Here is a 25,625-nt window from a genome sequence, read left to right as displayed (position 1 = left end):
TTGTTGCACGCTGTGGCCGTGTTTATTAATTACTTTGTCGCTTAATCTTATAAAATATACATTTATCCTGTGGCCCATCCACCACTGGAAAGAGTTTGCCTGTAGGAGCTGACAGTCTCAGTGCACTAGCTAGGATTAACCCCACCCTCCTTGGGAGGCACAGGGTCACACCTCTAGCAGAGACTATCCCTACCAGCACAAGATGACACTGGGGGGCCACCTGGTCCCATAGGCTCCCTCAACGGTTCCCCATCTGCTGTACCAAAGTCAGAGTCCCCCCAGATGACTCACCTTAGACTAGGGGTACAGCAAAAAATATGGCAGATTTGGAACCAGACCTATAAGACTTACCCTGTTGAGGCCGACAGTGATTAAGCTTCAACTCCTTATTTTTGGAATTAAAATATCACCAACTCCACCGGAGATTAGACGGGAAATAACACAGCAAACCCTTGAGAGTCAGAGCTCTGCGACTGTTAGTTTATGGAAGTGTCTTGCTAGTGAAGCCCATCCATCACCTTATACTTAGAGATCTTTGGTGACGAGGAGCACACCACACCCTTCCTTTCCCCACACTCTCTTAAGTCTTCCAGACTCCAACAGGAGGCATGGAGGAGTCTACACTTAGAAAGCATTCCCCATAACCTTCAAACGTTTTCTCTTGAGCTGCTATTTCTGAAACTGACATATAATCCATTTAAAAGTTTGAGCCCCTAAGGCAAAATGGAATGGAGAAAGGCTTTTTCAACAAAAATCTCAGGGTAAAGTATAGAATTTTGTTTTTTTCTAGTAAACTGTGTTTAATCTTTGGTGCCTCTGGTTAACATCAGAAGCAAGAAGGCACCTGAATTAACACACTGAATTTCCGCACCCCAACGTTGTGCTTTAAATTCAAGAACCCTCGAGATTAGGCCTGCCCAGGATTCACCTTAATGGAGATCAAGAATGCATGTACCTTCCATGAGTGCCTCAGACGGTGGAAACTGAGGCTCCTTCAAAATTGCTAATGGTTTCCTTCGCTAGTAGCGCCTGTTAAAATGCTTAAAAGCAGCATTTATGTAAAGTTCTTTTGTTTCTTCTTGGCTAGTTTGTAGTTTATGTATTGGTGAAGCAATAAAGTTTTAAGATATATATTTTTTAAATATTTATTTATTATGTATACAATATTCTGTCTGCGTGTATGCCTGCAGGCCAGAAGAGAGCACCAGACCTCACTACAGATGGTTGTGAGCCACCATGTGGTTGCTGGGAATTGAACTCAGGACCTTTGGAAGAGCAGGCAAAGCTCTTAACCTGTGAGCCATCTCTCCAGCCCCCTTCAAGGTATATTTTTAAAAATATTTAAAAACAAGCGCCAAGGGTTAAGTCTCCTGAACTGGGATACCTAATGCTGCTGCCCATGCCCTAGTGCAACCGCCTCGCTGGAGCCACGAGGTACAACACGACCAGGCAGTGATCACACCCTCATGAGGGGCCTCGAAGGCACTTGCAACATCTCTGCATCTAAAGGCTGTGGGGGTCAGGCTGTTGGCCCCAGGCTGGGGGAATGGGGTGAACCCCAAAGCCACAGCCTCTGAGGGCGGCATCGGAAGGCTAGGGGAGCGGGTCGGCGGGCGGAACTGGGTCCGTGACACCCCCGAAAGCGCGAGGCAAAGGCTGTCGCACGGACGTGCAGGAGGGGGGGGGCAGGCGAGAGTGGGAGGGGGTCCCCGGCCCCGGAAGGTCTTGCATCAGCCAGCCCACGTGCGACCCGAGGGCCAGGAGGCGCGCGCGGCCCGGGAGGCGGTGCCGCAGTCCGGGCTGAGCTTAGGGCGGCCCCGCCCCGCCCTCCGTGCGCCTCCCTTAGTCCGTGCTGCAGCCCGGGCTCCAGAGCCGAGCGGCGCCGCGCAGGGCCGAGTGGAGCCGAGCAGCCGCCGCGTCGCGTCGCCGGTTTAAGCGCAGTGCGGGGCCTTGGCCGGGGGCGGCGGTAGTGAGGCCAGCGCCGCGCTCCAGCCCCCTTTTCCCTCCATGGTTTCTCTCCGCTCCCGCGAGTAACTTGGCTCCGGGGGCTCCGCTCGCCCGCACGCCCGCACGCCGCACGCCGCTCAGGACCACGCCGCCTCCGCCAGCCGCCTCCTTCCGACGGCCCTCGCCGCGCAGGCCGGGTCGCCTCTCCCCCCTCCGCCCCCGCCGCGGAAAGTTAAGTTTGAAGAGGGGGGACGAGGGAAACATGGACATGAAGAAGAGGATCCACCTGGAGCTGAGGAACCGGACCCCGGCAGCAGTAAGCAGAACCCCCTCGGGCGCCCGCGCCCCCGATGACTTGCAAGTAATGGTGGCCACCTGCGGGCCACCGGGCTCCGGCCACGGCACGGGGAAGGCGCTGCTCGCAGCTCGGACGGGGACAGGGGAAGGCGGGCGGAAGGCGCGGAGGGGGGAGCGAGCGCGCGGGCATTAACTCTTTGGCGCCCGCGGGCCCCCGTGGCCACGGGGAGGACGGCGGGTGGAAAAGCAAACTTTGAGCCGCTCGCCCGCTCGGTCCTCTCCCGGAGGGAGCGCGTGTGCGTGTGGCCGGCGGCGAGGGCGGGCGCGGGGGTTGTGTAACGCTGGGAGCCATGTTTGCAGCCTCCCGGGATGCGCGGCCGGGCGGAGGCCGGGCCTGCCGAGGAGCCGCGCCGCGGGGCCGGCCCGGCTTCCATGCTCCCCGTGGCCGGCGGGGAAGCGGCTCGGGAGGCGTCGCGGGCCGCGCCGAGGAGGGGGGTTCGGGTCCCTGAGGGGCGCGGAGCCCCTCGGGCGCGGCCTGGCGCGGAACGGGGGAGGGGCGGGCCTGGCGGCGGAGGTGGCGCAACCGCCGCCCCTCCCGAGGCCAAGTTTGAAAAAAGGATGCGCTTCCCGCCATTTTTCAAGCCTAAAAATACAACTTTCCCCCTCCTTTGCCCGGCTCGCCTTCGCCCTCGGCCTTGTCCACGCGGGCCTCCCGGGTTCGGCCGGGCACCGTCACCGCGGTGGCTTCGCCCTCCCCCGTGCCGCCGCCCGGGGCCTTGCCCGAGAGGGAGGCCGGCCCCTCGGTGTGGGCGGCCGGCGGCTCCGCGCGCCAGCCGGGGCGCGCCACAGCGCCATGTTGGCGGGCGCCGTCTTCCTCCGCCGGGTGAGCCGGCCGCCCTCGCGCTGCCTGTCGGTCCCCGGGCTGCCCCCGCCCCGCGGGCTCGGCTCCGCGCGCGCTGGAAGCGCGGCCCTCGGCCACCGCCGCCGCCTCATCCCCTCGCGGGCGCCCTCCCCCTTCTTAAAAGGGCAACGGTGGCCGACGCGGGGCTGGGGTGGCCTGGGCCCCGCACGTGCTCCGCGCGGCCTCTGCGACCGACCGTGCGCAGGCCGCGGGCCCGACGCCGCCCTCGTGCGCCACGGCGCCGGTGGCCACGACCCCGGGCCCGAGCTGTCGTCTGGGACCCGGGGGAGGCCCGGCCCCGGCTGGCGCACGCAGCTGACTGTGGCTAACAAGTTGGGAACTTGTGGCGATGGCCTGCCGAGGTGCGCCTGGCGTGCCCGAGGCTTTGTGTTCCTGCCACAGGCCTTGAGGTCGGCTCCGCCGAGGTGCGGGGCGGTCCCTGAGGACTGATTGGGTGGTGTCCCTGTTCCCGGGGCCTTGAGGATCTCACCGGCACGTGTCCCTTCCACCTCTCAGTCAGACATTTTGTGCCCACCACGTGCTGGGAGATTGAGTTGTTAAACCATCTTCTTCCTTCAACTTGCAAAGATGAGTTAATATGAGTCCAGGCGAGCCGCAAAAAATCAACAGAGTGGGAAATAACTAAATTTTGGTAAAAGACCCATTTTCAGCTGAAACCGTCTTTCCATGGAACTATAAAAGCGTATCAATGTCTACACGTTTAAAGTGCCCAAAAGCAACAAGTGGTTGGTGGATACCGCGCTGGACATCCTTGGTCTCCAGGAACATTGAGTTATTGCATATTTAGCTACAGTAGGCCAGGGCCGAGAAACGGTGTAAACGAGTCATGGGCCACGCTAACTTGGGTTGGAGGGGCCTTGTGAAAGCGCCAAGATTGTGGAGGTGTGAAGGGGAATCTCCCTAGGGGGAGCCGGACCATTGGCCGGTGCTTATTTGGAAGAACTTTGACCTCAAGCTGAAGTGCTTGAAGGGGAAGATGCTGTAGATATTTTTGTGATTTTATTTTTTCCCAAAGTCGGGGTCTCTTTCTAAGTTTTCATCCCCCTGCCTCAGCCTCCTGAGAGCTGGTTCTATCACATACAGTAATGCTGTATGTAGTTTGGGGGCTCTGAAAGGCTTTTTCCAAGTGTCATAAGGGTTAAAAGTGAGAAGTTCAGAGATGGCGCCTTTTAAATGAGCTCATTTCTCCTGAGTGTGATGGCGCACACCTTTTGATCCCAGCACTCAAGAGACAGAAGCAGGGAGATCTCAGTAAATGTGAGGTCAACCTTGTCTCAAAAAACAAAACCATGTAATGTCCTAAAACTTGTGCTAGGGAGTAAGGTTGGCCCTTGTGACCCTACAGACATGTCATGTGGGGTGCCAAAAAGATCCCAGGTCCTTGCTCAATGTGTGTGTGTGTTTTAGTTATTTTCACATACATTTGTGTTTTGCCTATGTAAGGGTGTCGGATCCCCGGAACTGTAGTTATAGACAGTTGTGAGCCGCCATGTGGGTGCTTTGAATTGAACCCTGGCCCCCTGGGAGAGCAGTCAGTGTTCCTAACCTCTGAGTCTTGTCTCCAACCCCTGAGTGTACTTTTAAAGTCAAATGAGGTCTAAATGAAGGGGGTGAGTGGAGGTTTCATGTTTAAATACATACTGGTGTTTAAAACTAAGTGAGGTGTGTGCGTTTGTGGTGTTGTGGGGTTGTTTGTTTTGAATCTTGGACATCTCCGAAATGATATTTCCCATCTTGGTGATGGGTTCTTTTTCCTTCAAAGTATAAAAGGCCCAAGATGACATGTTCAGGACCATATACTACACCTCTTATTAGTTATAAACATGGGTATGCCCCTTGACTCAAAGGAGATTTTTAAATATTTAACTCGATTTTTTTTTTTTAAGTCCAAAACAGCTCTTGTAGAAGAGTGTATTTTCACAGTGGGGGGAAAATGGCATAAAATGGCATTGCCCTCCCCCCAAAAAATATTCAAAAGATTTTATGGGCAAGCATAGGATGCGGGTGCTGGGGATTGGACCAAGAACATTGCTCTACCAGCTCCCAGCCTTATCTCCTACGAGCTTAGTTTGTGTAGAATACCATGAACTAGATGGGGGACTCTTGGTGCCAGCTCTCATGCAGTATGAGGCCATTGGTTCATTCCCCAGCATTGCCATCCCCCAAATAGGAAAGAGTTTTTACTGAGAGTAAATCGCACAGTGCTAGAACATATATGCCACAGAAGCTGGTGGGAAAGCTCTGGCACACAGTAGCAGGCACACCTCGGTTGGAAGGCGGCCTGCTCTGGTATGAGGTTCTCAGCCTCCATTTGTGCACACAGGCTGCTGTGTGTGCCCCTTCTCACCCCACAGCCAGGGACAGCTAACCCTCTACCCGGAGTTGGAAAACCAAGTAGCTTCATACTGGAGTTTTTTTAAAAAGGAATTTCTCTCCCCTCCTTCCCCCCCCCAGCCTCGCTGTGCTGTGTACTTACACTGCTCATCAGTCTGTCTTACTGGGGAAGCAGATTTCTTAGGCACATCTTCCTTTTTTATTGTCCTTTTTGTGGCCCCCACCCCCAAGTTTTGGCATTTGTTGTTTAGTGTGATATAATTCTGAGCTCTATGGGATATTCTAATTGGTTGCATAGCAACTAATTGGGGTTGTTTTCCTTTGTACAGTAATACATCTTTAACGAAAATTAGATGCAGATAAGCCAAAAACGGTTGATAAAAATACGCAATACACACTTAACCTTTCCGTGCGTTTTGTTTGGTGTGTGGCCTACAAAATTGCTTCATTTTGTTCCTAACTTGAACTGTGTTATAAACATGGACTGTCTGGTGCTTAGAGAAGAGCCCCAGTGTCTGTCTAATTGCTTTTCAGAATTGTCCTCTTTAATCCACACTTAGGACACAGGCATTTCCTCTTCTAGGGTGGGGTATCTTTCTCAACTTTCCTGCCATGTGAACACACTGAAAGACTGTTGCTATGAATATGAGCCTAGTTGTCTTTGGGTTTTTAAAGTGTGTGTGTGTGTGTGTGTGTGTGTGTGTGTGTGTTCAGAAAAACAGCTTTTGGGAGTTGGTTCTCTCCCCGTGTGGGTCTCATGTTATTAGCAATGAGCATTTTTACTGCTGACCCTTCACCCCTGGCTGTCCTGGAACTAGCTATGTAGACCAGCCTGTCCTTAAACTCAGTTTCAAAACCTACCTCTGCTGGGTTCTGGGACTAAAGGTGCGTGCCACCGTGTCCAGCTTCACCTCCTTTCTCCCAAATTCTGGGGTCAAAGGTGTGTATCACTGCTGTGGATTTTTGGGGTGCTGGGCATCCGACCTAGGGTGTTCTGCATACTGAGCAAACGCTACCAACAGAACTCCATTCTCAGCCTTGTCCTTTGTTTGTTGTTTATTTTGTTTTTCTGAGATAGGGTGTCTCTAGGTAGCCCTGGCTGTCCTGGAACTCCGGATCCTCCAGGCTCTGCCTCCCAAGTGCTGGGATTAAAGGTGTCTTCTGCCCAGCCTTGTCATTTTATTGTGTTTTGGGGATTGAATTCAAGGCTCCCAGCATGCTGAATTAACCATACTACCCAGCTCTGCCCCTTTGCCCTCTATGAATACATTGCAATCATTCTTTTCATTTTTGAAATTAAAAAAAAATTATATGTGTTTCACTGTTAAGTTTCTGTGGGGGTCAGAGAACAACTTGGGGAATTTATTGTCCCCTGTTTGATTTTATGGGGTATTTGGTATAGGGCAGTCTTTTCATAAAACAAGCATATTTAGTACACTGCAGAGAGAAGCAGGTATGGCAGTAACAAACCACTGTACTTTGACACAGAACTGTCACCCGGCACTAGGCAGAAGGATTGCCATGAGTATGAGGACAGTGGTGTGGAGAGTCAGAATATGGGCCTAGTGTGGACTTGTGAAACTTCACAGCCCATTTCCAGTGACACTCTTCCTCCAACAGTGCCCTACCCCCAATACTTCTCAAGTAGTGCCACTCCCTGGGGACCAAACATTTTTCAAATACATCAACCTATGGGGGGGCATTTATTCAAACCACCATAACTCAAAATTTTATTTAATTTCTGGGTCTTTTTCTTCTCCTGGGACAAGTATGTAGCTGGGGAAGTATTTACCCTGACCATAGGTAGCTGAAAGAATGGAACTGAGAAAGGGTTGGAAAGGAAACTTAATGAAAAAGTGCTGAATATTTGACATTACTGCTAACTAGAAAACCAAGTGAAAGAGAGCTAAAGAAAAGCTGGTGGCCCCACTCAGGAGGGCAGAGACAGGTGGATCTCTAGGTTCCAGGCCAGCCTGGGACTATACAGTGAGACTCTGTCCAAAAAATAAAATAAGAATAGCTGGCTTCAAACTCTAGCTGAGGATGACCTTGAACTCCTGATTCTGCTGTCTTGCTGCCTTTTTGCACAAAGTGTTGGGATTGCAAGCCTGAGGCACTGTGCCATTTGGTTTTAGGGGTTTTTGTTTGTTTTTATTTTATTTTTATTTTTGGGGGGGAGTTTCGAGACAGGGTTTCTCTGTGGTTTTGGAGCCTGTCCTGGAACTAGCTCTTGTAGACCAGGCTGGTCTTGAACTCACAGAGATCCACCTGCCTCTGCCTCCCGAGTGCTGAGATTAAAGGTGTGCCCCACTACCGCCAGGCTGTTTTTAGTTCTTAAACATTTACTTTATTCACGTTTGAGAAAGAAGCAAGTTCAATGGAGAATGACCAATATGAGTAAATTTGGCCTCAAAAATTAAACTTTTCCATCTCTGAGCAGAAGGCTGCCCTGCTGGTCTTTCCAGTCACAGTGTGCAGGTTGGGGGCCGCCTTTCCATATTTAGGGGTTTGTTTGTATTGTTTGTTTGAGACTTGAGTCTTACTATGTCACCCTGGCTGTCCTAGAACTCACAGTAAATGCTAGGATTAATGGTGTGTGCTACCATGTCTGGCTGCTTATGAAATTAATGAAGTATTCTTATTTGTGTATATCTGCATCCCTGCCACATGTATTAAAGTCTGTACAGAGGCCAGAAGAGGATGTCAGATCCTCTGGACCTGGAGTTGGATGCAGTTGTGAGCCACCTGCTCACAGTTTGGGCACTGGAAACTGATGGAGGAGCAGCCAGTGCTTTTAACTGCTGAGCTATCTCCCCGGGTGTCTCATGAACAGAGGCTTCCTTCAAACTCTAAGCTTAGATCAAGGTTGAACTCAAACTTGGCTATTCCACACCTGCCTATGCGCTAAGATTTACAGGCATGTACCACCATCGTGCCTTGCTGTCTCTTTCTGAGATGGTCTTGAATCTGTGGTCCTACTGCCTTCACCCCGAGAAGCAGGCATGACTGTCTTGGACTACCACTCAGTCTCTGAGAACTTTACACAGACCTGAAGGCAGCTAACCAGTAGTGATTGTAGACTTGCTCTGAGCACAGCCCTAAGACTTGGTCTTAGGTGGCAGATCCAGCTACCAGGTCGGTGTCTTCCCAGCCCCTTCCGTTTTTTGATTTTTTTTCTAAATTAAAAAAATAATATTCTGTGTGTATGATGTGGAAGTACCAGGTAGTACATGTGGAGGTCAGAGGTCAACTGTATAGTCAGTTCTCTGGTACTTTTTACAGGGTTTTTCTGTTGTAGCTCAGGCTGGCCTTGAACTCAAGAGACTTGTCTCCCTCTGCTGCTCTTTTTTATGTGAGTAATAAGGATTGAACTCTGGTCTTCAAGCATGAACAGCAATGCTTCCCCAAGCACCAACCTTGTAGTCCTAGTGATAGAGTGGCTTGATGTAGTCCTGTTTACCTCCCAGGTGGGATGGACGGGAACCCTGCTGTGTTTAGGGTCCTCTTATTTTCAGTTATATTTTTTGAAGATTGGCTGTGTAGTTGAGGCTGACGGGGACTATGTAGTTTAGGCTGCTGAGGTTACAGGCGTGTGTCACCACTCCCGCCTTGTTTTTTGTTTGTTTGTTTTAAATGAGGCATCCCCCAGAACTCAGGGTCTGTATGTCCAGCTGCCTATGTGCACCTGTACTTCCCATGGTGTTCATTTTCTCCTCAAAAAAATGTTCCTTGTAGGTCCTCGTTTCTCTGAACCAGAACATAAAACCTCTCTGATCATCATCCATATCCAACCCTAAACTCGGGCCTGTGTGTGTCAACTACTTTAACAGCCCTTTCCCCCCAACTGCCTCTCGATAATCTGCATTACATTTTGCTATTCGCCTTAGCCTATGAGTATCTGTTTACTTGTTGTGGCAGGGTTTCTTTGTATAGAGGCTACGTGGACTTTGAATTCAGAGTGTACCTGCCTCTGCCTCAGTGATGGAGTTGCTGTGATATTTTGGCCCTCAGCCCCAGTAGTAGTTTCTCATGACCCTCTCAGTGGTTAAAGCAGAATCTTGGCAACTAAAAGAACTATCCAAGAGGTGATTTTTAACCCTACCTGGGAGGCAGTGTAACATACTCTTTCATTCCTCTTTGGACATATTAATGTCTTTTTGATTTTTCGAGACAGGATTTCTCTGTAGCTTTGCTAGCTCTTGTAGGCCAGGCTAGCCTTGAACTCAGATTTACCTGCCTCCTGAGTGCTGGGATTAAAAGGTCATGCACCACCACTGCCTGGCCATTAATGGCATTTTTATATGACATTTTAATTGCATTGTTACACAGGAAATGAATCAAGATCTTAGTTGGGCATGATGGTGTACATCTGTAATACCAACACTCAGGAGGTAGAGGCAGTCAGGTCTCTGAGTTAGAAGACAGTCAGCTCCATATTGAGTTCTGCTCAGCCAGGACTGCATAGTGAAACTCTGGCTAAAACAAAAGATCTGAAACTGGAAAGTGTGCAGGTGTAAAAATCCTTAGCCAAGATTTATTTGTGACTTTTCTTAGAAAATGGCAAAGAAAGGCTAGGCATGGTGAGGTACGCCTTTAATCCCATCACTCAGGAAGCAGAGAAAGGCAGGCCGAACTCTTTGTTTGTGGCCAGCCTGGTCTACATAGTGATTTTCAGGACAGCCAGGACTATATAGAGAGACTCTGTCTTAAAAAATAAGACAAAATAAAAAAAAATCTGGCAGGGAACCTATTCAAAAGCTGGGTGGTGGTAAGGTCAGTTACTGTGCTTTAGAGCAGCGGGCTCCTTGAGATCAAGTGCTTAGTGCCGTGGTGATCTTGATGGTGAAGTAGAGTGTTCATCACCCTGTGGTTGTGCCCCTCCTGGGCTTTAAGAGAGTCTGAGGGTTTCTTCACTCTGTACTGGAACTTGGACAAAACCCCTTCAAGTCACAGCCGTGGAAAGACTAGGACATAGTTCTGAGAACTGTGGTGTCTGTCTGGGATATGGAGTATACACCATTTGTGGGGACGCGTTGGCTTTGGTTTTGTTTTTAATTGGCTTGAATTAACAGTGGTCTTTGGGTCTTGCTAAGCTACTACTATAAGGCTGATCGTGCTTTGTGTGTAGCTGGGCCTGCTTTAACTAAAAGCTGTTCTGTATGTGGATGTTTTATGGGGTTCTATTTAGAGTTTTTGCTTTTGTTGTCTCCTGTTATGTTTTTTAAAGCTTATACCCTTTTTGTGTCCACAGGTTCGAGAACTTGTCTTGGACAATTGCAAAGCGAACGATGGAAAAATCGAGGGGTTAACGGATGAATTTGTGAACCTAGAGTTCCTCAGTTTAATAAGCGTAGGCTTGTTTTCGGTTTCAGATCTCCCCAAGCTACCGAAATTGAAAAAGGTGAGTTTTCTGTTTGTTTGTTTGTTTGTATAGAGTTTCTTTGTGTAACAGCTCTGACTGTCCTGGAACTTGTGTGTAAGCCAGGCTGGCCTCTAACACACAAGAAATCCATCTGCCTCTGCCTCCTGAGTGCTGGGATTAAAGGTGTGTGCCACCACCGCCTTGCTCTTTCTAAAGCACCATTAAAAGAACCATTGCAAAAGAGAAATGTATAGGTTAGTTCTGTGTGGCAGAAGCACGGGCTTTAGTGAACTATGGCATTGTGAGGTTGTAGGCTGTCTTTCTTCCTAAGGTTTCATCACCTGTTTTTTTATTACACTTGACATGCAGAGTTGCAGCAGTGCTTTGGAAATAATCCCTGTTAGATTATGAATTACTTTATAAATAATTGGTTAATTGTTGGAAGTTTTATTTCCATTTAGCTAGGTTTACTCTTAGGCTCAGGAGACCCAAGAGCCTCTCTCTTTACATGCTCTAACATAACTGTTGATAAACAGGAAAGTGAAGACTTGGCTCTCTATGTAGGGCATCAGATCTGGAGTGGAGTACAGACAATTGTAAGCTGCTCCTGTGGGAGCTGGGAACCGAACCCAACTTCTGCAAGGATAGCAAATGCCCTTAACTGCTGAATCATTTCTCTAGCCCTATCATGTAATTTTTAATAATAGAGAGTTTAAAGTGTGTTCTGGTTTACTAGAAAAGTCCTATGTATGTAACAAAACCTGCTATAGGCCAGGCTATGTGGTATCTGCTTGTAATTCTGCTCTTAGGAGGTAAAAACATGTAAAGGACTGTGGGTCCCAGACCAGGCAGAGCTACTGTCTCCTGTGTCTGGGCTCCCCGTCCCATTTAAAAAAAAAAAAAAAAACCTACTGGTCTTGACCGTTGTTAGTAGTTTGCTTCCCCTGTAGTCACCCTCTTGCCTTCTAGTACTTCCCAGAAAGGGCAGAATACTTAAGAAAAGTTTTTTTTGTCTTGTCATAGAGGTGGAAGAAGCATTGCTCCTGTGTACTGTTTATTGGTAGGTGTGGCCACAGAAAGGAACTACAGTTTTTCTAAAGCCACCCACAGAACGCTTGTGCTGGGTCAAATAAGAATCTTTTGGGATTGGGGTACAGTGCAGTGGGTGGGGTATAGTGCAGTTGGGAGAAGAGACCTGGATTCTTCATTGGACTCAATTTGGGCTTCAGGCCATGAGATTGGGTGCATATGTTCATCGTGGTCTTCCCTCCGTTAGCCTTCTCTGGAAACCCTCAATTACTGTGTTCCTCACTAATTCCAGATCTGTCGAGTCAGCAATGAGATTAAGCACCACACTGGTTTTACTCACTCTTTCTCGGATGTTTGGTTCTTTAAGACAGAGTCTCATTGTGCAGCTAGGATGAACTAGAACAGTTCTGCCTCAGCCTCTCAAATGCTGAGATTGTAAATTGCACCATACTGGGCTTTTTCTGAAGACTTTAAACAGAGATCACTCAACAGACTGAGGAGGTGATCTTACTTAAAAGGCAGGCAGGTTGAATGTTAAGAAACAAGTACTAAGCCGGGCGGTGGTGGTCACGCCTTTAATCCCAGCACTCAGGAGGCAGAGGCAGGCGGATCTCTGTGAGTTAGAGGCCAGCCTGGTCTACAAGAGCTAGTTCCAAGACAGGAACCAAAAAAGCTACGGAGAAACCCTGTCTCGAAAATTTAAAAAAAAAAAAAAAGAAAGAAAGAAACAAGTACTAAAAATTAAATATATAAATGGCTTTAAATGTTATGCTAGTAAATGCCTTGTTTCTTCCTGTAGGAAGATTTGATATTCTAGCCATGTGGGCTAAACACAGAAAGGAAGTTTCTACTATAAATGGTTTCCAGAAACTATGAGAGCCAGTGCTTGACTCTTTATATTATATATTTATTTATATTATATATAATCTTTATATATTATAGACTAGAAGGGGTTTACGTGAGTGGGGCACCGACTGCAGCATTCATATTCAGTCAAAGAACAGCTCAAAACTCGGGTCCTCGGGCTTGTCCCATGTGCTTTATTACAAAGCCATCTCTTTCCTACCCTCCTAGACCAGGAGTCTAAATTGTGGGTCATTGCTGTGTGTCAAGTTCAGTATTTCATGATGTGCCAAAGCCTTTATTTCATGAAGTTGGTATTTTTTTTTTACTTGGTTTTCTTTTTTTGTTATTTTCTTTGGCAGTTCTGTCTTGTGTACTAAGGATTGAACTCACGGGTCTCATGAATACTAGTCAAGCACTCTACACACTGGCTATATATTCCCAGGTCTTTTGTCCCTTTTAAAACTTGGAGACAAGGTCTCTCTGAGTTGCATAGGGTGACATGTTGTTTCAGCCTCCTGGGTCACCACCATGCCCAGACACATGACGTGTCCACACATAGCATACCAGGCATGTGTGTTGTATTGTAACACAGTGGGTAGACCAGGAATCCTTGAGCTCAAGTATATGGAGTCAGTGTGCAACTTTGATCATGGACCAGTCACAGCTTTGCAGTTCATTTCCCTGCGTGTAAACAAAAGAATATGTTTATTATAAGAACAAGTGAGATGATGTGCTCTGAAAAGTGACCAGCACCCCAAACACTGCATGATGATTGGCTACCTTTATCTTGTCACCAGTATGAAAAATTGGAGCCATCTGTGTAGCCTGGGGTATCTTGTACTTCCTGTCTGCCTGTCTTGTCTTTTTTTTATGTATATGGGGATGGGGGATTCCCTTGGAGGCCAGAAGAAGATACTGGATCCCCTGGAGCTGGAGTTAAAGTGATTGTGAGCATTCCAACATGGGTGCTAGGAACTGAACTCTATCTTCTGGAAGGACAACACCTGCTCTGAACTGTGGGGTCTCATGACCTGAGTGTTTATCTGCAAAAGAGTTTCACTTACCTAATCTCTACGTCTTGTACTCTGAGACAAATTGGCAGTTTTTAGTGTGACACTTTAGTGAGGACGCTATTGCCTGACCTGCAGCTGAGAAACTGAAAGGAACTTACTGTGGAGGCTAGTGCCAGGCTTACAAAGAAGCCTCTGGGGATCAGGTTTTACAACCCCCTTGCCATAACACATACTCAGTGCTCAGTGTTCATTGCATGGCCTTGAAGGGGGTATCTGGTGCCCTCTTCTAGCCTCCATAGGCACCATGTGCACCTGGTGCCTATACAAAGCACACAAAGTCTTTTTACAAACTTTCTACCTTCTGGTGTGTCTGCTTCACTCGTCCTAAATGTTGGTGGTATCTATAAACTATTTGGTTTGGATTTAATCAAATAAAATAATGTATAATGATCTAACAAACAAGGCTTTTGAGTTGACTTCTGAGAAATACCAAGGGAGTCAGTTCTCTCCACCACGTGGGTCCCAGGGTTGGACCTGATCTGTCAGCCTTTACCTGAGGAGTACTTCACCAGCCCTTGTAGTTTGACTGCTATTGTTTATTTTTGTTAGGGGAAAGGGTCGATTTGGTTCTTGGGCTGGCCTGGAACTTGGGCTCCTTCCACCTTGCCATCTACTGAATCGTGGGGTTGCAGATGTGTGCAGTGTCTGCCTGGCTCTTTGTTACAGGTATTTGCTTCTTATCTCAGTTCAGTAGTGAGTGATTTTTTTCTGTACGTGTGTTTCCTTTTAGCTTGAGCTCAGCGATAATAGAATCTTTGGAGGTCTGGACAGACTAGCAGAAGAACTTCCAAGCCTCACACATCTGAACCTAAGTGGAAATAAGCTGAAAGATATCAGCACCTTGGAACCTTTGGTAGGTAATTGAGAATGTAGAGAATGGATTGTTGTCATATTCATTTTCATATTTCTAGTGGGAGAAATGATTGGGAAATATAATTGGCTAAAAAAAATGCTAAAATTATACTCTTCATAGAGTGACTTTTAAAGGTCACAGTCTCTAAGGTGTATTCCTGGGGCTTTGCTCCCCTGACTGAAACTATAATGGAATCTTGCAGTAGAGACTTTTTTATTTTTTTAATCCTTTTTAAAATACATAGTTACTATAGCCTTAAACGTGTCTCCTAATTTTTCCCACTAGACTGGCCAAGCTATTCTGTATTGTAACAGAACTGTCCATCTTAGGTGGCATTTCAGCACAGTCAAGGGCAACCTCAGAGATTAGTGATCTGTTTACCCCTATATCACTGTTGCAGAGTTTTGGGTAGAAACAGATCTTCAGTCTTACTGTAGGTTAGCTAAAGAGACCAAATTTAAAGTGCCTTTTGGATTGTGAACCTAGAATATGGCCTTAAGCAAACTGAGCAGAGAAGACAGTGTTTTCTTTCTTAAGAGTGCAGGACAATCGGAAAGAAGACACTATTTTGTGGACTGGAAAATTGTTGAAATGATTGCAGGCAGGGTTAATAACAGGAGAGAGGCAGCCCCTCAGCTCAGACTGGACTATGAGAGAGTTAGACAGAGGTATCGCAGAAAATAAAGGGTTTTATCTGACTGGAAGAATGCTATGTTTGAGGCTGTGGGTTTGGCTCAGTTGGTGAAGTACTTGCTCAGAATGGGTGAAGCCCTGGATTCCATTACCTCACACTGGTGCCTGCCTTAATCCCAGGAGATCAAAAGTTCAAGGTCATCCACCATTCATAGCAAGTTTGAGGCCAGCCTGAGCCTGGATTATAAGAAACCCTGACAAACAAAACCCTACTCTTTTGATACCTTGGAGGAAGACAGGCTGTGGTTTCTTTCAATGAAGATGCCCTGCTGGAATTAAAGGTCCCCCCCCCGCTTCCACAGTTGAAAATGTTGAAGCAGTTTTAATCATTTTACTAAGTCCCTTTATTTATGTATTCATATTTGAGCTTCTATTTGCAGTATGTGTTTAGAGCTTATTTCTTACCCTTGTTCTGCAGATCTTTTCTGCTGTCCATCACTAGATGCTCCCACATCCTCAGCTTTGCTAGTTTTTTTTTTCTGTGTAGAGCAGCCTGTTTCCTGAGTTAAAGGTAATGCATTGAGCTTTGCTGTATCCAAGGACATTTAATATTTGCTCATTGAAGGCTTGTAACCCAGGGAAGAGAGAATGGCTGTCCTGTTTAGAGAGGAAACTGGGTTTAGAAAGCTTAAGTAATTGTTTGGATTTAATGGCAGGATCAAATCCAAATTCGCTTAATTTTTCATTGCCCTTGGGAACTGTTTTCTTTCTACATGTAAATTGATTCCATACCTAAATTTAAAGAAAATAGAATTCCCAAAGGAATACTCACGTTAACACTTACCCATGGTCTGTGCCAAGCCTGTGTTTGTTGTTTGGTGGCAGATCTCTTTATTCTGGGCTATGCCGAGCTGAGGACCAGCACCCCGTATACAGAGGTGTGTTGTGTTTGTTTTAAACAGAGGACTGGAAAGTGTCTTTTCTTGTTGGATAACCAGCTGCTCCTGATTCTCTTGGAGACTGAATTCCCTTGGGAATCCTGTGTTGGTTTTACTTAGCAGCGAAGCATAGCACAGACATACTGTGCAGGAATTGTTTCTGGGCTGTAACAGATTATGGTCCCAAGACGGGAGAAGTAATCTTCGTTGCTATACTGTACTACTGTAGCGGATGTGTTATACATGGGGCCCTGTGGATCCTGTGGTAGCTGTTGAGAAGTCTCTACAGAGTGAATAGAAGTAGTATGGCCCTTGTTTTACAATGAGGGAACCGACAACATGTGGCAGAGCTACCGTAGCTCCATGTGCCCCAGGCTGCTTGGAAAAGCCTGATCTAGGTTGGCCTCCTGGTTCTCACCTGGAATAAAGGAAATCTGTAGGAAAGGTGAGGGGGGAGACTCTGGGTCCAGTGTTGACTTGTAAATGTTCTAGAGTGGGGAAGACACCATCCTCATCCTCATCACCACACATTTTGAACACTGCGTTGAGCCCAGTTTTGACAGGCAATGCAATGATTGTGAATGCCTCTGCTTGCTACAGGGACATTAACGAGAGACAAAGAAGGCATCAGTTCCAACTTCCTGGGACACCTTTTTTAAGAGACCTGGGCCATCCAAATCATCCCCCAAAGCCCTTCTAAATTCTAAGAAGGCAAGCAAAATTATTGTTAATAAAATGTTTAATGTTTATTATGGCTAGCCTATTAGCTTAGGTCAAGTTTCCGGCATGGTACGCTTGTTAAGTTCTTAGCAATATTTACACATCACATCGGGATCCTATATAATCTATATTTTGAGCCTGCTGGGCTATAGATAAAATTTTATTGCTTTAAACAATCTACAGAGGACTGTAGTCATGTAGGATTTGTTATTGTCAACTTGCTTATATTTCATTTCCTACATTTCATACGTACTATATGACATGTCCAAAATTACTTGATAATGGGTGCTTTGTCAAACATCTTAAGATTCATGCTGTTTGGAAACAGGAAGGCTTTGATGGCCCTGTTTCATCAGTGGCCCAGTCCACTAAGTAAATAGTTTTAGGCTATCCAGGGGTGGTAATGTATACTGTTGTCCCAGCTACCTGAGGGGCCAAAGCAAGAGGACTGAGACAAAGGCTACGTGGTGAGACATACACTTCAGTAAAGGGTGGAGGAGGGAGGAGCACATTACAGTAAACCTTTCTAGAAGTTGCTTAAATTGATTTTCCTTTTATGTCTTATGTGATATAGAGTCGGCTGTTACTGTAGCCAGGGATAGTATCAAATCTTAGATCTTGAGATTGAGGTAGGGGGATCAGGAGTTCTAGGCCAACCTAGACAATATAGAAAGGCTCTGTCTCCAAAAAGAAAGCTAGTGAATAGCCTGTGCTGGTTATTTGGGATCATATTACAGCATTTTTTTTTTTTTTTTTTTTTTTTTTTGCTCTTTGGCAAGAAATCATACCTGGGCTTCTGAGGTCAGGGTCTACCCAGTAAGAAACCTAATCTAAAAATTGCCTGCTTAAAAAAAATCAGCCACCCCTAGACATTTGGGAGTTGGCTTTCATAAGCACAGTATTTGATGACCTCTCTGGTGTATGCCTGCAGGCCAGAAGAGGGCACCAGACCTCATTACAGATGGTTGTGAGCCACCATGTGGTTGCTGGGAATTGAATTCAGGACATTTGGGAAAGCAGGCAATGCTCTTAACTGTTGAGCCATCTCTCCAGCCCCCCTTGATGACCAATCTTAAATCACTGTATATTGTGTGTTTGATGGGTGGGTATAGCATCCGCCTGTAATCCTGCTGCTGGGTCTTCCCTGGTAATATGTTCCAAAGACTCCTCTGAGAATAAATTCTGTGAGCCTTTTCCTGATGAGAGGATGGAGATTCTTCTTTAAGGGTCAGCAGCCCTTTTCCGAGGGTCAGATAATGCAAACATGAAGCTCTGTTGGCAGTAGATGTGTAATATGTGAGCAAATGAGTGTCATGTGGCAGTAAGACTTTATTTTATAGTTGCGCGTGGTGGTCCGTGCCTTTGCTAGAACACTTGGGAGGCGGGTGCAGGCAGGTGATCTCTGAGTTTGGGGCCAGCCAGGTCCATATGGAGAGAGAGACCCTGTCTTTAAAACAAAACATTAGTTTACAAAAATAGCTAGGGAGTCAGATTAGCCCGTTTTAAAGCCAACTTTGAAAGCAGAGAATTAGAGAGATGCTTTCAGTCCTGAAGCAGATATGTTGTGTCCATATTTCTTGGAGGTTGTGTGAGTGTGGCAGTAACTTTGAAGACGAAATGTCACTGCTGGATTTGCTAGTGCTTACCTCATCCAGAACTTTTTGAGTAAGGGGTCTCTGGTAGCTGACAATAACCCTGACATTGATAGCCTAGCCTCCTACAAACTGAGACCACTGGCCTATGCTACCACTGCTGGGGATCAAAGCCTTGCACTGAGCAAGCACTCTATCAAATGAGCTACTTCCTTGCCCCCATATTGGTGTTTTTTGTTTAGTTTTGTGAGAGTGCCAAACTTTATTTTGATTTTAAAATTAATAGTTACATGTGTCTTGTCTGTGTGTACACATATAGGAAAGTCACCTGCACCCTAGAAGCCTGTTTGTACTGTTATAGAAGGCAGCAGGCTGTATGTGATGATGCTTTAAGTGTACATTAAAATGTCTGGTAATATTAACCTCTTCCAAATATCTTAAATAGACAAAGGGGTGTGAGGTTTCTCTGTTGGTGAAATCTAAGCTCTTGTGTACCCTTCTGTCCACGCTGGCATACCTCATCCCAGGTTTCACTCCATCCTCCAGCGCTGCTCATGGGTGGGTCCTGTGTACTTTTCAGCGAGGTCACACTTAGTTAGAATCCTGTCGCTACCAGGAAAAGATATTGTTCTCTAGGGGAGCCAGGGATAAATGGGTAGCAGCTAATTGATAGGAAGCCTAGGCTTTTACCTCTTGAAAATGGTTTGGTGACATGTTCTTTTGATTTAGGAATCTTGGTTTTTGGTTCTTTGCTTTAGAAAAAATTGGATTGTCTGAAAAGCCTGGATCTCTTTGGCTGTGAGGTCACTAACCTGAACGATTACCGAGAGAGTGTCTTCAAACTCCTGCCCCAGCTGTCCTATCTGGACGGCTATGACCGAGAGGACCAGGAAGCACCTGACTCCGATGTGGAGGTGGATGGTGTAGAGGAAGCCCCCGATTCAGATGCAGAGGTGGATGGTGTGGACAAAGAAGAAGAGGATGAAGGTGGGTAGACTGGGCATCTTGTGACCTGACTTCTGCCTTTCCACAGTCTTGACCATGCATGTGCTCAGTTTGTGTGCCTGTTTCCTCGTTTATAAGCTCTTGGTGCATTTAATCACAAAAGCCCATAGCTGGGGTAAAGAGCTCCAGGTCTGCCAAAGTAGGGGCTGAAAGTGAGTTTGTAGGGCTGGGCACGCAGAACAGGAAGGACAGCAGGCAGGAGACCACAGTGAACTGGAGGCTGGTAGGAAGGAAACTGCCTCTAGCCTGGGCAGCTAGGACCCTGGACTATTGTGTGGCCTTTGGATTAAGCCTACAGGGGTCCTGATTTGACAACTGCTCTCAGGTGCCTTTCCTAGGGTGACAGTCATAAACTCTTGGTCTTCCTTCTACTGTCCTGGGCACTTGGTTATGCCATCACACCATGCTTCCCACAACCAAACAAAAACCTAGGAGCTTTCAGTCATGGCAGAAATAGAAAGCCTTTCTCCTATGTGAAATTGAGGCAGATTTCATTCAGTAAGAGTAGGATGAAGTTTGAAGTTTTTTGATCTTAGGATTAAGAACTGGTAGAAGCTGTAAGTCGCTCTCTGGCTTTTTCAGTTAGACCCTATGAGTCATCAAGGTTATTTGGTAATTTCTTTCTTTTGGTTTTTTGAGACCGTGTTTCTTTGTGTGGCCCTGGTCTCTGTGTAGACCAGGCTGGCCTCTGTCTCCCAAGTACTGGGGTTAAAGGTGTGCCCAACCTTAATAAGTGCTCTTTGGACTATTTTCAGAAGGAGAAGATGAAGAGGAAGAGGAAGATGAGGATGGTGAAGAGGAAGAGGATGATGAAGAAGAGGATGAAGATGAAGACGAGGATGTAGAAGGAGAAGATGATGAAGATGAAGTCAGTGGGGAGGTAAATGTAACTGTTTTCTTGCCTTCTGTGTAAAGGCAAAAGTGTAAAAGGCAGAGGAAAAGGTGGGGTAGAAAGACAGGCAAAGGCTTGACTGACAATGGCAGCTTTTGTCTTAATACAGGATAAATCTGCTCAGTGCTGCCTAGATACAGCACTTGTGTCTGAGATGCCTTTCAAAGAGAGAATGTAGCATTGTGATTCAAAGTTAAATGTTCTCCTTTAGAAGAGCAACAATTGGCTGATCTTTCTATAAGAGTGTATGGTTAGGTTAGGACTGGAGAAATGAGGAATGGCTCCAAGGTTAAGAGCACTGACTACTCTTCTAGAGGTCCTGAGTTCAATTGCCAGCAACTAGATGGTGGCTCACAACCATCTGTAATGGAATCTGGTGCCCTCTTCTGGGTTGCAGGCATACACGCAGGCAGAATACTACATAATAAGTAAATCTTTTTTTGAAGTAAAAAAGACAATAGTGTATGCTTATAATCCAGAACCTAGGCAGAAGCAGGAAGATCACAAGTTCAAGACCAACCTGGGCTAAAATTCTATGCATAGATGCATAGGGTCTGGTGTACAACCCTACCCCACATTCAGGGGGGAAAAAATCTGTTCAATCCAATACTGCAATATAAGATTATAAAAACATTTATTGAAATTTCCATTTTAACTTACAAGATAATTAGCGCTTACCTAATGAATTGTTATTTCTTTTTTTATTAATTTATAATTTATTTATTATGTATACAATGTTCTGCCTGAAGACCAGAAGAGGGCACCAGATCTGTTACAGATGGTTGTGAGCCACCATGTGGTGGCTGGGAATTGAACTCAGGACCTCTGGAAGAGCAGTCAGTGCTCTTAACCTCTGCGCCATCTCTCCAGCCCCCATTGATATTTTTTTTAATATTTTTATTTTACTTATTGAACTTAGGTCTCACTTAGTATCTCAGGATAGATTAAAATGACCACCTGCCTACCCCCATCCTGTTTCAATGGTTGGGATAACAGGTGTGTACAAAAATACCTGGCTTACAGGGCAGTTTTTCTTTTTAAGTCAGAACCTTGGAGAGGGAAAACTGTGGTAGGGATGTAATATTAATCAAGGGGGAGGGAAAAGGAAGAAAGAAAAGAAACCAGAGCCTCGAGGGAGGGGAAACTGTGGTTAGGGTGTAATATTAATCAAAGGAAGGAAGGAAGCTAGAGCCCTGAAAGTGCTCTTTTCCTGACCTCTCCCTCCGCCCCCAAGATTTGTGTGTGTGAGTGTGCACGTGCCCAAATGTATATTGTATGAGTTGCTTACATATATATCTATATATTACATACAAGCCTGGTGCCCTTTGAAGTCAGATGAGAAAGCATTGGATTCACTAGGGCTGAAGTTACAGCTGCTAGGTGGGTGCTGGGAATCAAACGTTTAAGACTTCTGAACCGTCTCTCCAGACTTTTGCTTGTTAAAAAAAATTAGCAGCCGGGCGGTGGTGGCGCACGCCTTTAATCCCAGCACTCGGGAGGCAGAGGCAGGCGGATCTCTGTGAGTTCGAGACCAGCCTGGTCTACAAGAGCAGGTTCCAGGACAGGCTCCAAAGCCACAGAGAAACCCTGTCTCGAAAAGCCAAAAAAAAAAAAATTAGCATCTCTTTGCAGCCAAGTATGTAAAAATAACAGTTTTCCCCCAATGTGATGTTACAACTATCTGAAAGTATATTCCTATTTGCATTTTTGTTTTTTTTTTTTAGAGGGATTGGTGAGTGAGTGCTTATGTAGCCCAGGCTGTTGGAGGAGGCTGCTTGTTTGTCCTGGCCACCCAGAACTGAAATAATCACAGGGAAACCATATTATTTAAATCACTGCTTGGTCCATTAGCTCTAGCTTCTTATTGGCCTACTCCTACATCTTAATTTAACCCATTTCTCTTAATCTGTGCATCACTACAAGGTTGTGGCCTACCAGCAAAGTTTTAGCACGTCTACCTCCAGCAGTGGATCCATTGCATCTCCCTGACTCTGCCTTCTTCCTCCCAGCATTCAGTTCCATTTTCCCCCTGCCTACCTAAGTTCTGCCCTATCAACAGGCCAAGGCCGTTTCTTTATTCATTAATGGTAATCACAGTACACAGAGGGGACTCCCACATCACCAGGCTAGCCTTGCTTGAATTCCTGATCCTCCTGCCTCCATATCTGATTGCTGAAATAACAGTTGTAAGCCATCAAGCCTGATTTTGTTTCGGTGTGGGTGTGTGGGTAGGCGCACAGATGCACACCCATAACAACCTGCATGGAGACATAGGACTTTTGAGAGTTGTTTTCTTCTTTAATTCTACCATTTTGTCTGTGTGGGTTCTAGTGATTGACCTTAGGTTGCCAGGGTTTCACCTCTACCAGTTGAGCCTTAGCAGCATACAATGGTGTTGAGCTATTCTCTTTCGTTTAGGAAGAAGAATTTGGACATGATGGTGAAGTTGATGAAGATGAAGAAGATGAGGATGAAGATGAGGATGAAGGTGGGTCTGATGCATATATTCCGTTTCTCAGTCAAAAATTGGATGACTTAGTGCTTGCATGTTCTCTCTCTCTTTCTCTTTCTCTCTTGTTGTAAGAGGTTGCTAGTGTGTTACCGCCCAGACTCCTGAAATAACCATACAGAAAACTATATTAAGTGTATTGCTAGCTAGCTCTTCTAGAATTAACCCATCTCCACTATTTTAGATTTTACCACTAGTTTCGTGGCCTACCATCAAGGTTTCAGCATGCCTTATCTCTGGTGGGGGCTCTATGGCTTCTCTGGACTCTGCCTCCTTTCTCCCAGCATTCAATTTAGTTTTCCCCTGCTAGCTCTGTTCTACCCTATCAGGCCTAGCCAGTTTCTTTATTAACCAATGGTATTCACAACATATATACAGAGGGGAATCCCACATTACCAGAGAATCTCAGGCAGAATGCCTTTACCTGGTCTCACAGCTAATTTTTTTATTACAGAGGAGGAAGAAAGTGGGAAAGGTGAAAAGAGAAAGAGGGAAACAGATGATGAAGGAGAAGATGATTGAGACCCGAAACAATCTGCAAGAACCAGAACTGTTGAGTATTGGTTGGACTGCTCATGGATTTGGTAGCTGTTTAAAAAGGTAGCTGTGATACGACCCCAGGACACCCCACCCAAAGAGCCAAAGAATAGTTCCCAAGACATTCCGCCTTCCTCCGTTTAGCCCCTTGGTAATCCACCACCAAGCCTGGGGACTTCTGCCCCAGCAAAATTGTAAACATTGTTAGGTTTCCGTGTAAGACTCTTGCTGTATCGTGACAGCTGTGATTGGTGAGTTGACCGTCCTGGCTGCCAGTTACACTGCGCGCGATTGTAACAACATTTTTACTTTCTGTACAACAAGGAAAAGCTTTGTAAATAAAATCTTAACATTTTGGGTCTGTTTTCTCATGCTTTTCTTTCTTTTTTTAAGACAGTAGGACATTTTATGTGATAACTGCTCAAAAAGTATTTTCTAAGACGAAGTAAAATAAATGCATTACTCTTTGGTAAAGCCTACTGTGCTCTCAAGTTTCTAAATGGTCTCTTTGACCATCTCTGTTAGAATCCTCTCTATTGCGACCACTTTAAAATGGTTTGGAATCTGGAGTGGTGACAGTACTTGGCCAGTGTGCGTAAGGCCCTAGGTTAGAGCCCCAGAACCAGAAAAAAACAGTACTGCAATTGAGTAGTCGGGAGCCTCTCCAAACCAGTACGTGAGTTAAAGGGAAAAGCCTTTTAAGTCTAAAATTTAGCCTAAAAATGACTTGCATGTCAGCATAGGTGAAGAGGCTCTAGATAAATCCTGGACTTGAAGCCATGCTAGATTGTGTGTGCAAAGGATGGGCAGGTCCTGTGCTCAGCTCACTGTGAAGATGCCCATATGCCCTGCTCTTACGGGGGCTGGGAGGAGGGGTGATACTCTGTAGTGTGGATGATGCAGGTTTGGGCAGGTGCTGATTTGGAGGTGTGGTGAGCCTAGCTGTAACATTTAAATGATTATGAAAGTTTAGAACCTGAGTTTATAACTTAAGAAAAGTCACAATGTCAATGGAGCTTTCAAATTAGGTGTTTTAAAATCCAAGTCTCATGATTTAAGATATTTTTTATCTTTTGCAAAGGAAATTCTGATTTGGACCCATATTACTTTCCTCAACCACAAGGCTTTATTCCCTGCATAGTAAGCCTTCAGTATATTTTTCAGTAGTTTTTATCAGCCTAGATGTCTTTATTGCAGTCTGGGGCAAAAGAGCGTGCTCAGCAATTAAGAGCATTTATTTGGATTGGATGCCCTCTTCCAGCCTCCATGCATTCAGACACAGTTTATATATACATACCTTATCAAATACCAACAACAGTAACTTGGATTCTTTTAGATGTTCATAGAACATGACAATGTCTGTCTAGGATACATGGGGTTCCTTAGCTGGGCAAGAAGGAGGCCAGGACAAATACAGGAGGACATGTTGAGAAAACCTCAGGCAGATTTGACTAGGGAAGCAGAGGGCTGGAGAGGGGAGGCTGGAGACGTCACCCGCCAAGGCTCTGCTGCGGTTACTGGTTGCTGGCTTCGGCCTCTGTAATGTGGCCATTCAGGTGCTTGGGTAATTCTTAAGCCAGGGTTGGTTTTTGTCTTTTAAAACTGAGTTTGCCAGGAGCCTCTGACATGATTCTCTTTTGGATAGGACTTAAGGCTCAGCCACTTTTGGCTGAAGAATATTAGTTGTAGGAAGCAAGTTTTATAGTGACACTGTCATGGAGCAGACTCTATTTCTACACTTGTTGCCTACATAAAGTGAAGTCGGTGGGCTTAATTCCAGCAGTTGGAGAAAGAGAAAGGTGTCGGGTGGGAGCTATGCTGGAGTGCATAGCAGGTCTGGGTAGCCCCGGTGGGGCCAGGGCCTGTGGTGATCTAACTCACCTGAGCGAAATGCCAGTGGAGGTGAAACAGCTGAGGCCTGTTGGAAGGGCCTGGCCGGGTTGAAAAGCCTGCTACAAACCCTGTGTTCTTGCCTTGAGTTCACTCTGCTATAGGAATCCAGCCACAGTAGTGATGATACTTAGGAACTACTGTCTTCCAGAGGATTCCCCAAACCCACATAATGGCACAGTCTTCAGGCTTACACAAGTACCTTGCCTACATTCAGGCTTCTAAGCACAGTGAAACCTGGTCTCT

General features: G+C 46.2%; 1 protein-coding gene across 1 annotated transcript; it reads left to right on the top strand.

Annotated features, from left to right (window-relative positions):
- The first annotated feature begins 1,869 nt into the window (after positions 1–1,869).
- Anp32b (acidic nuclear phosphoprotein 32 family member B) lies at positions 1,870–23,846 on the top strand. Its single transcript, XM_041667818.1, has 7 exons — positions 1,870–2,263; positions 10,752–10,901; positions 14,541–14,663; positions 19,305–19,533; positions 20,307–20,431; positions 22,862–22,931; positions 23,407–23,846. The coding sequence occupies exons 1-7, from the start codon at positions 2,210–2,212 to the stop codon at positions 23,472–23,474; spliced, it is 819 nt and encodes a 272-aa protein (XP_041523752.1). The 5' UTR covers positions 1,870–2,209; the 3' UTR covers positions 23,475–23,846.
- Positions 23,847–25,625: the final 1,779 nt, after the last annotated feature.

The sequence above is a fragment of the Microtus oregoni genome, unplaced genomic scaffold (genome assembly GCF_018167655.1).
Source record: "Microtus oregoni isolate MIOR12 unplaced genomic scaffold, Mior012 000017F_ref0000208, whole genome shotgun sequence".
In the NCBI taxonomy this organism is placed as follows: Eukaryota; Metazoa; Chordata; class Mammalia; order Rodentia; family Cricetidae; genus Microtus; species Microtus oregoni.
This window is presented reverse-complemented; position numbering and strand designations above follow the sequence as displayed.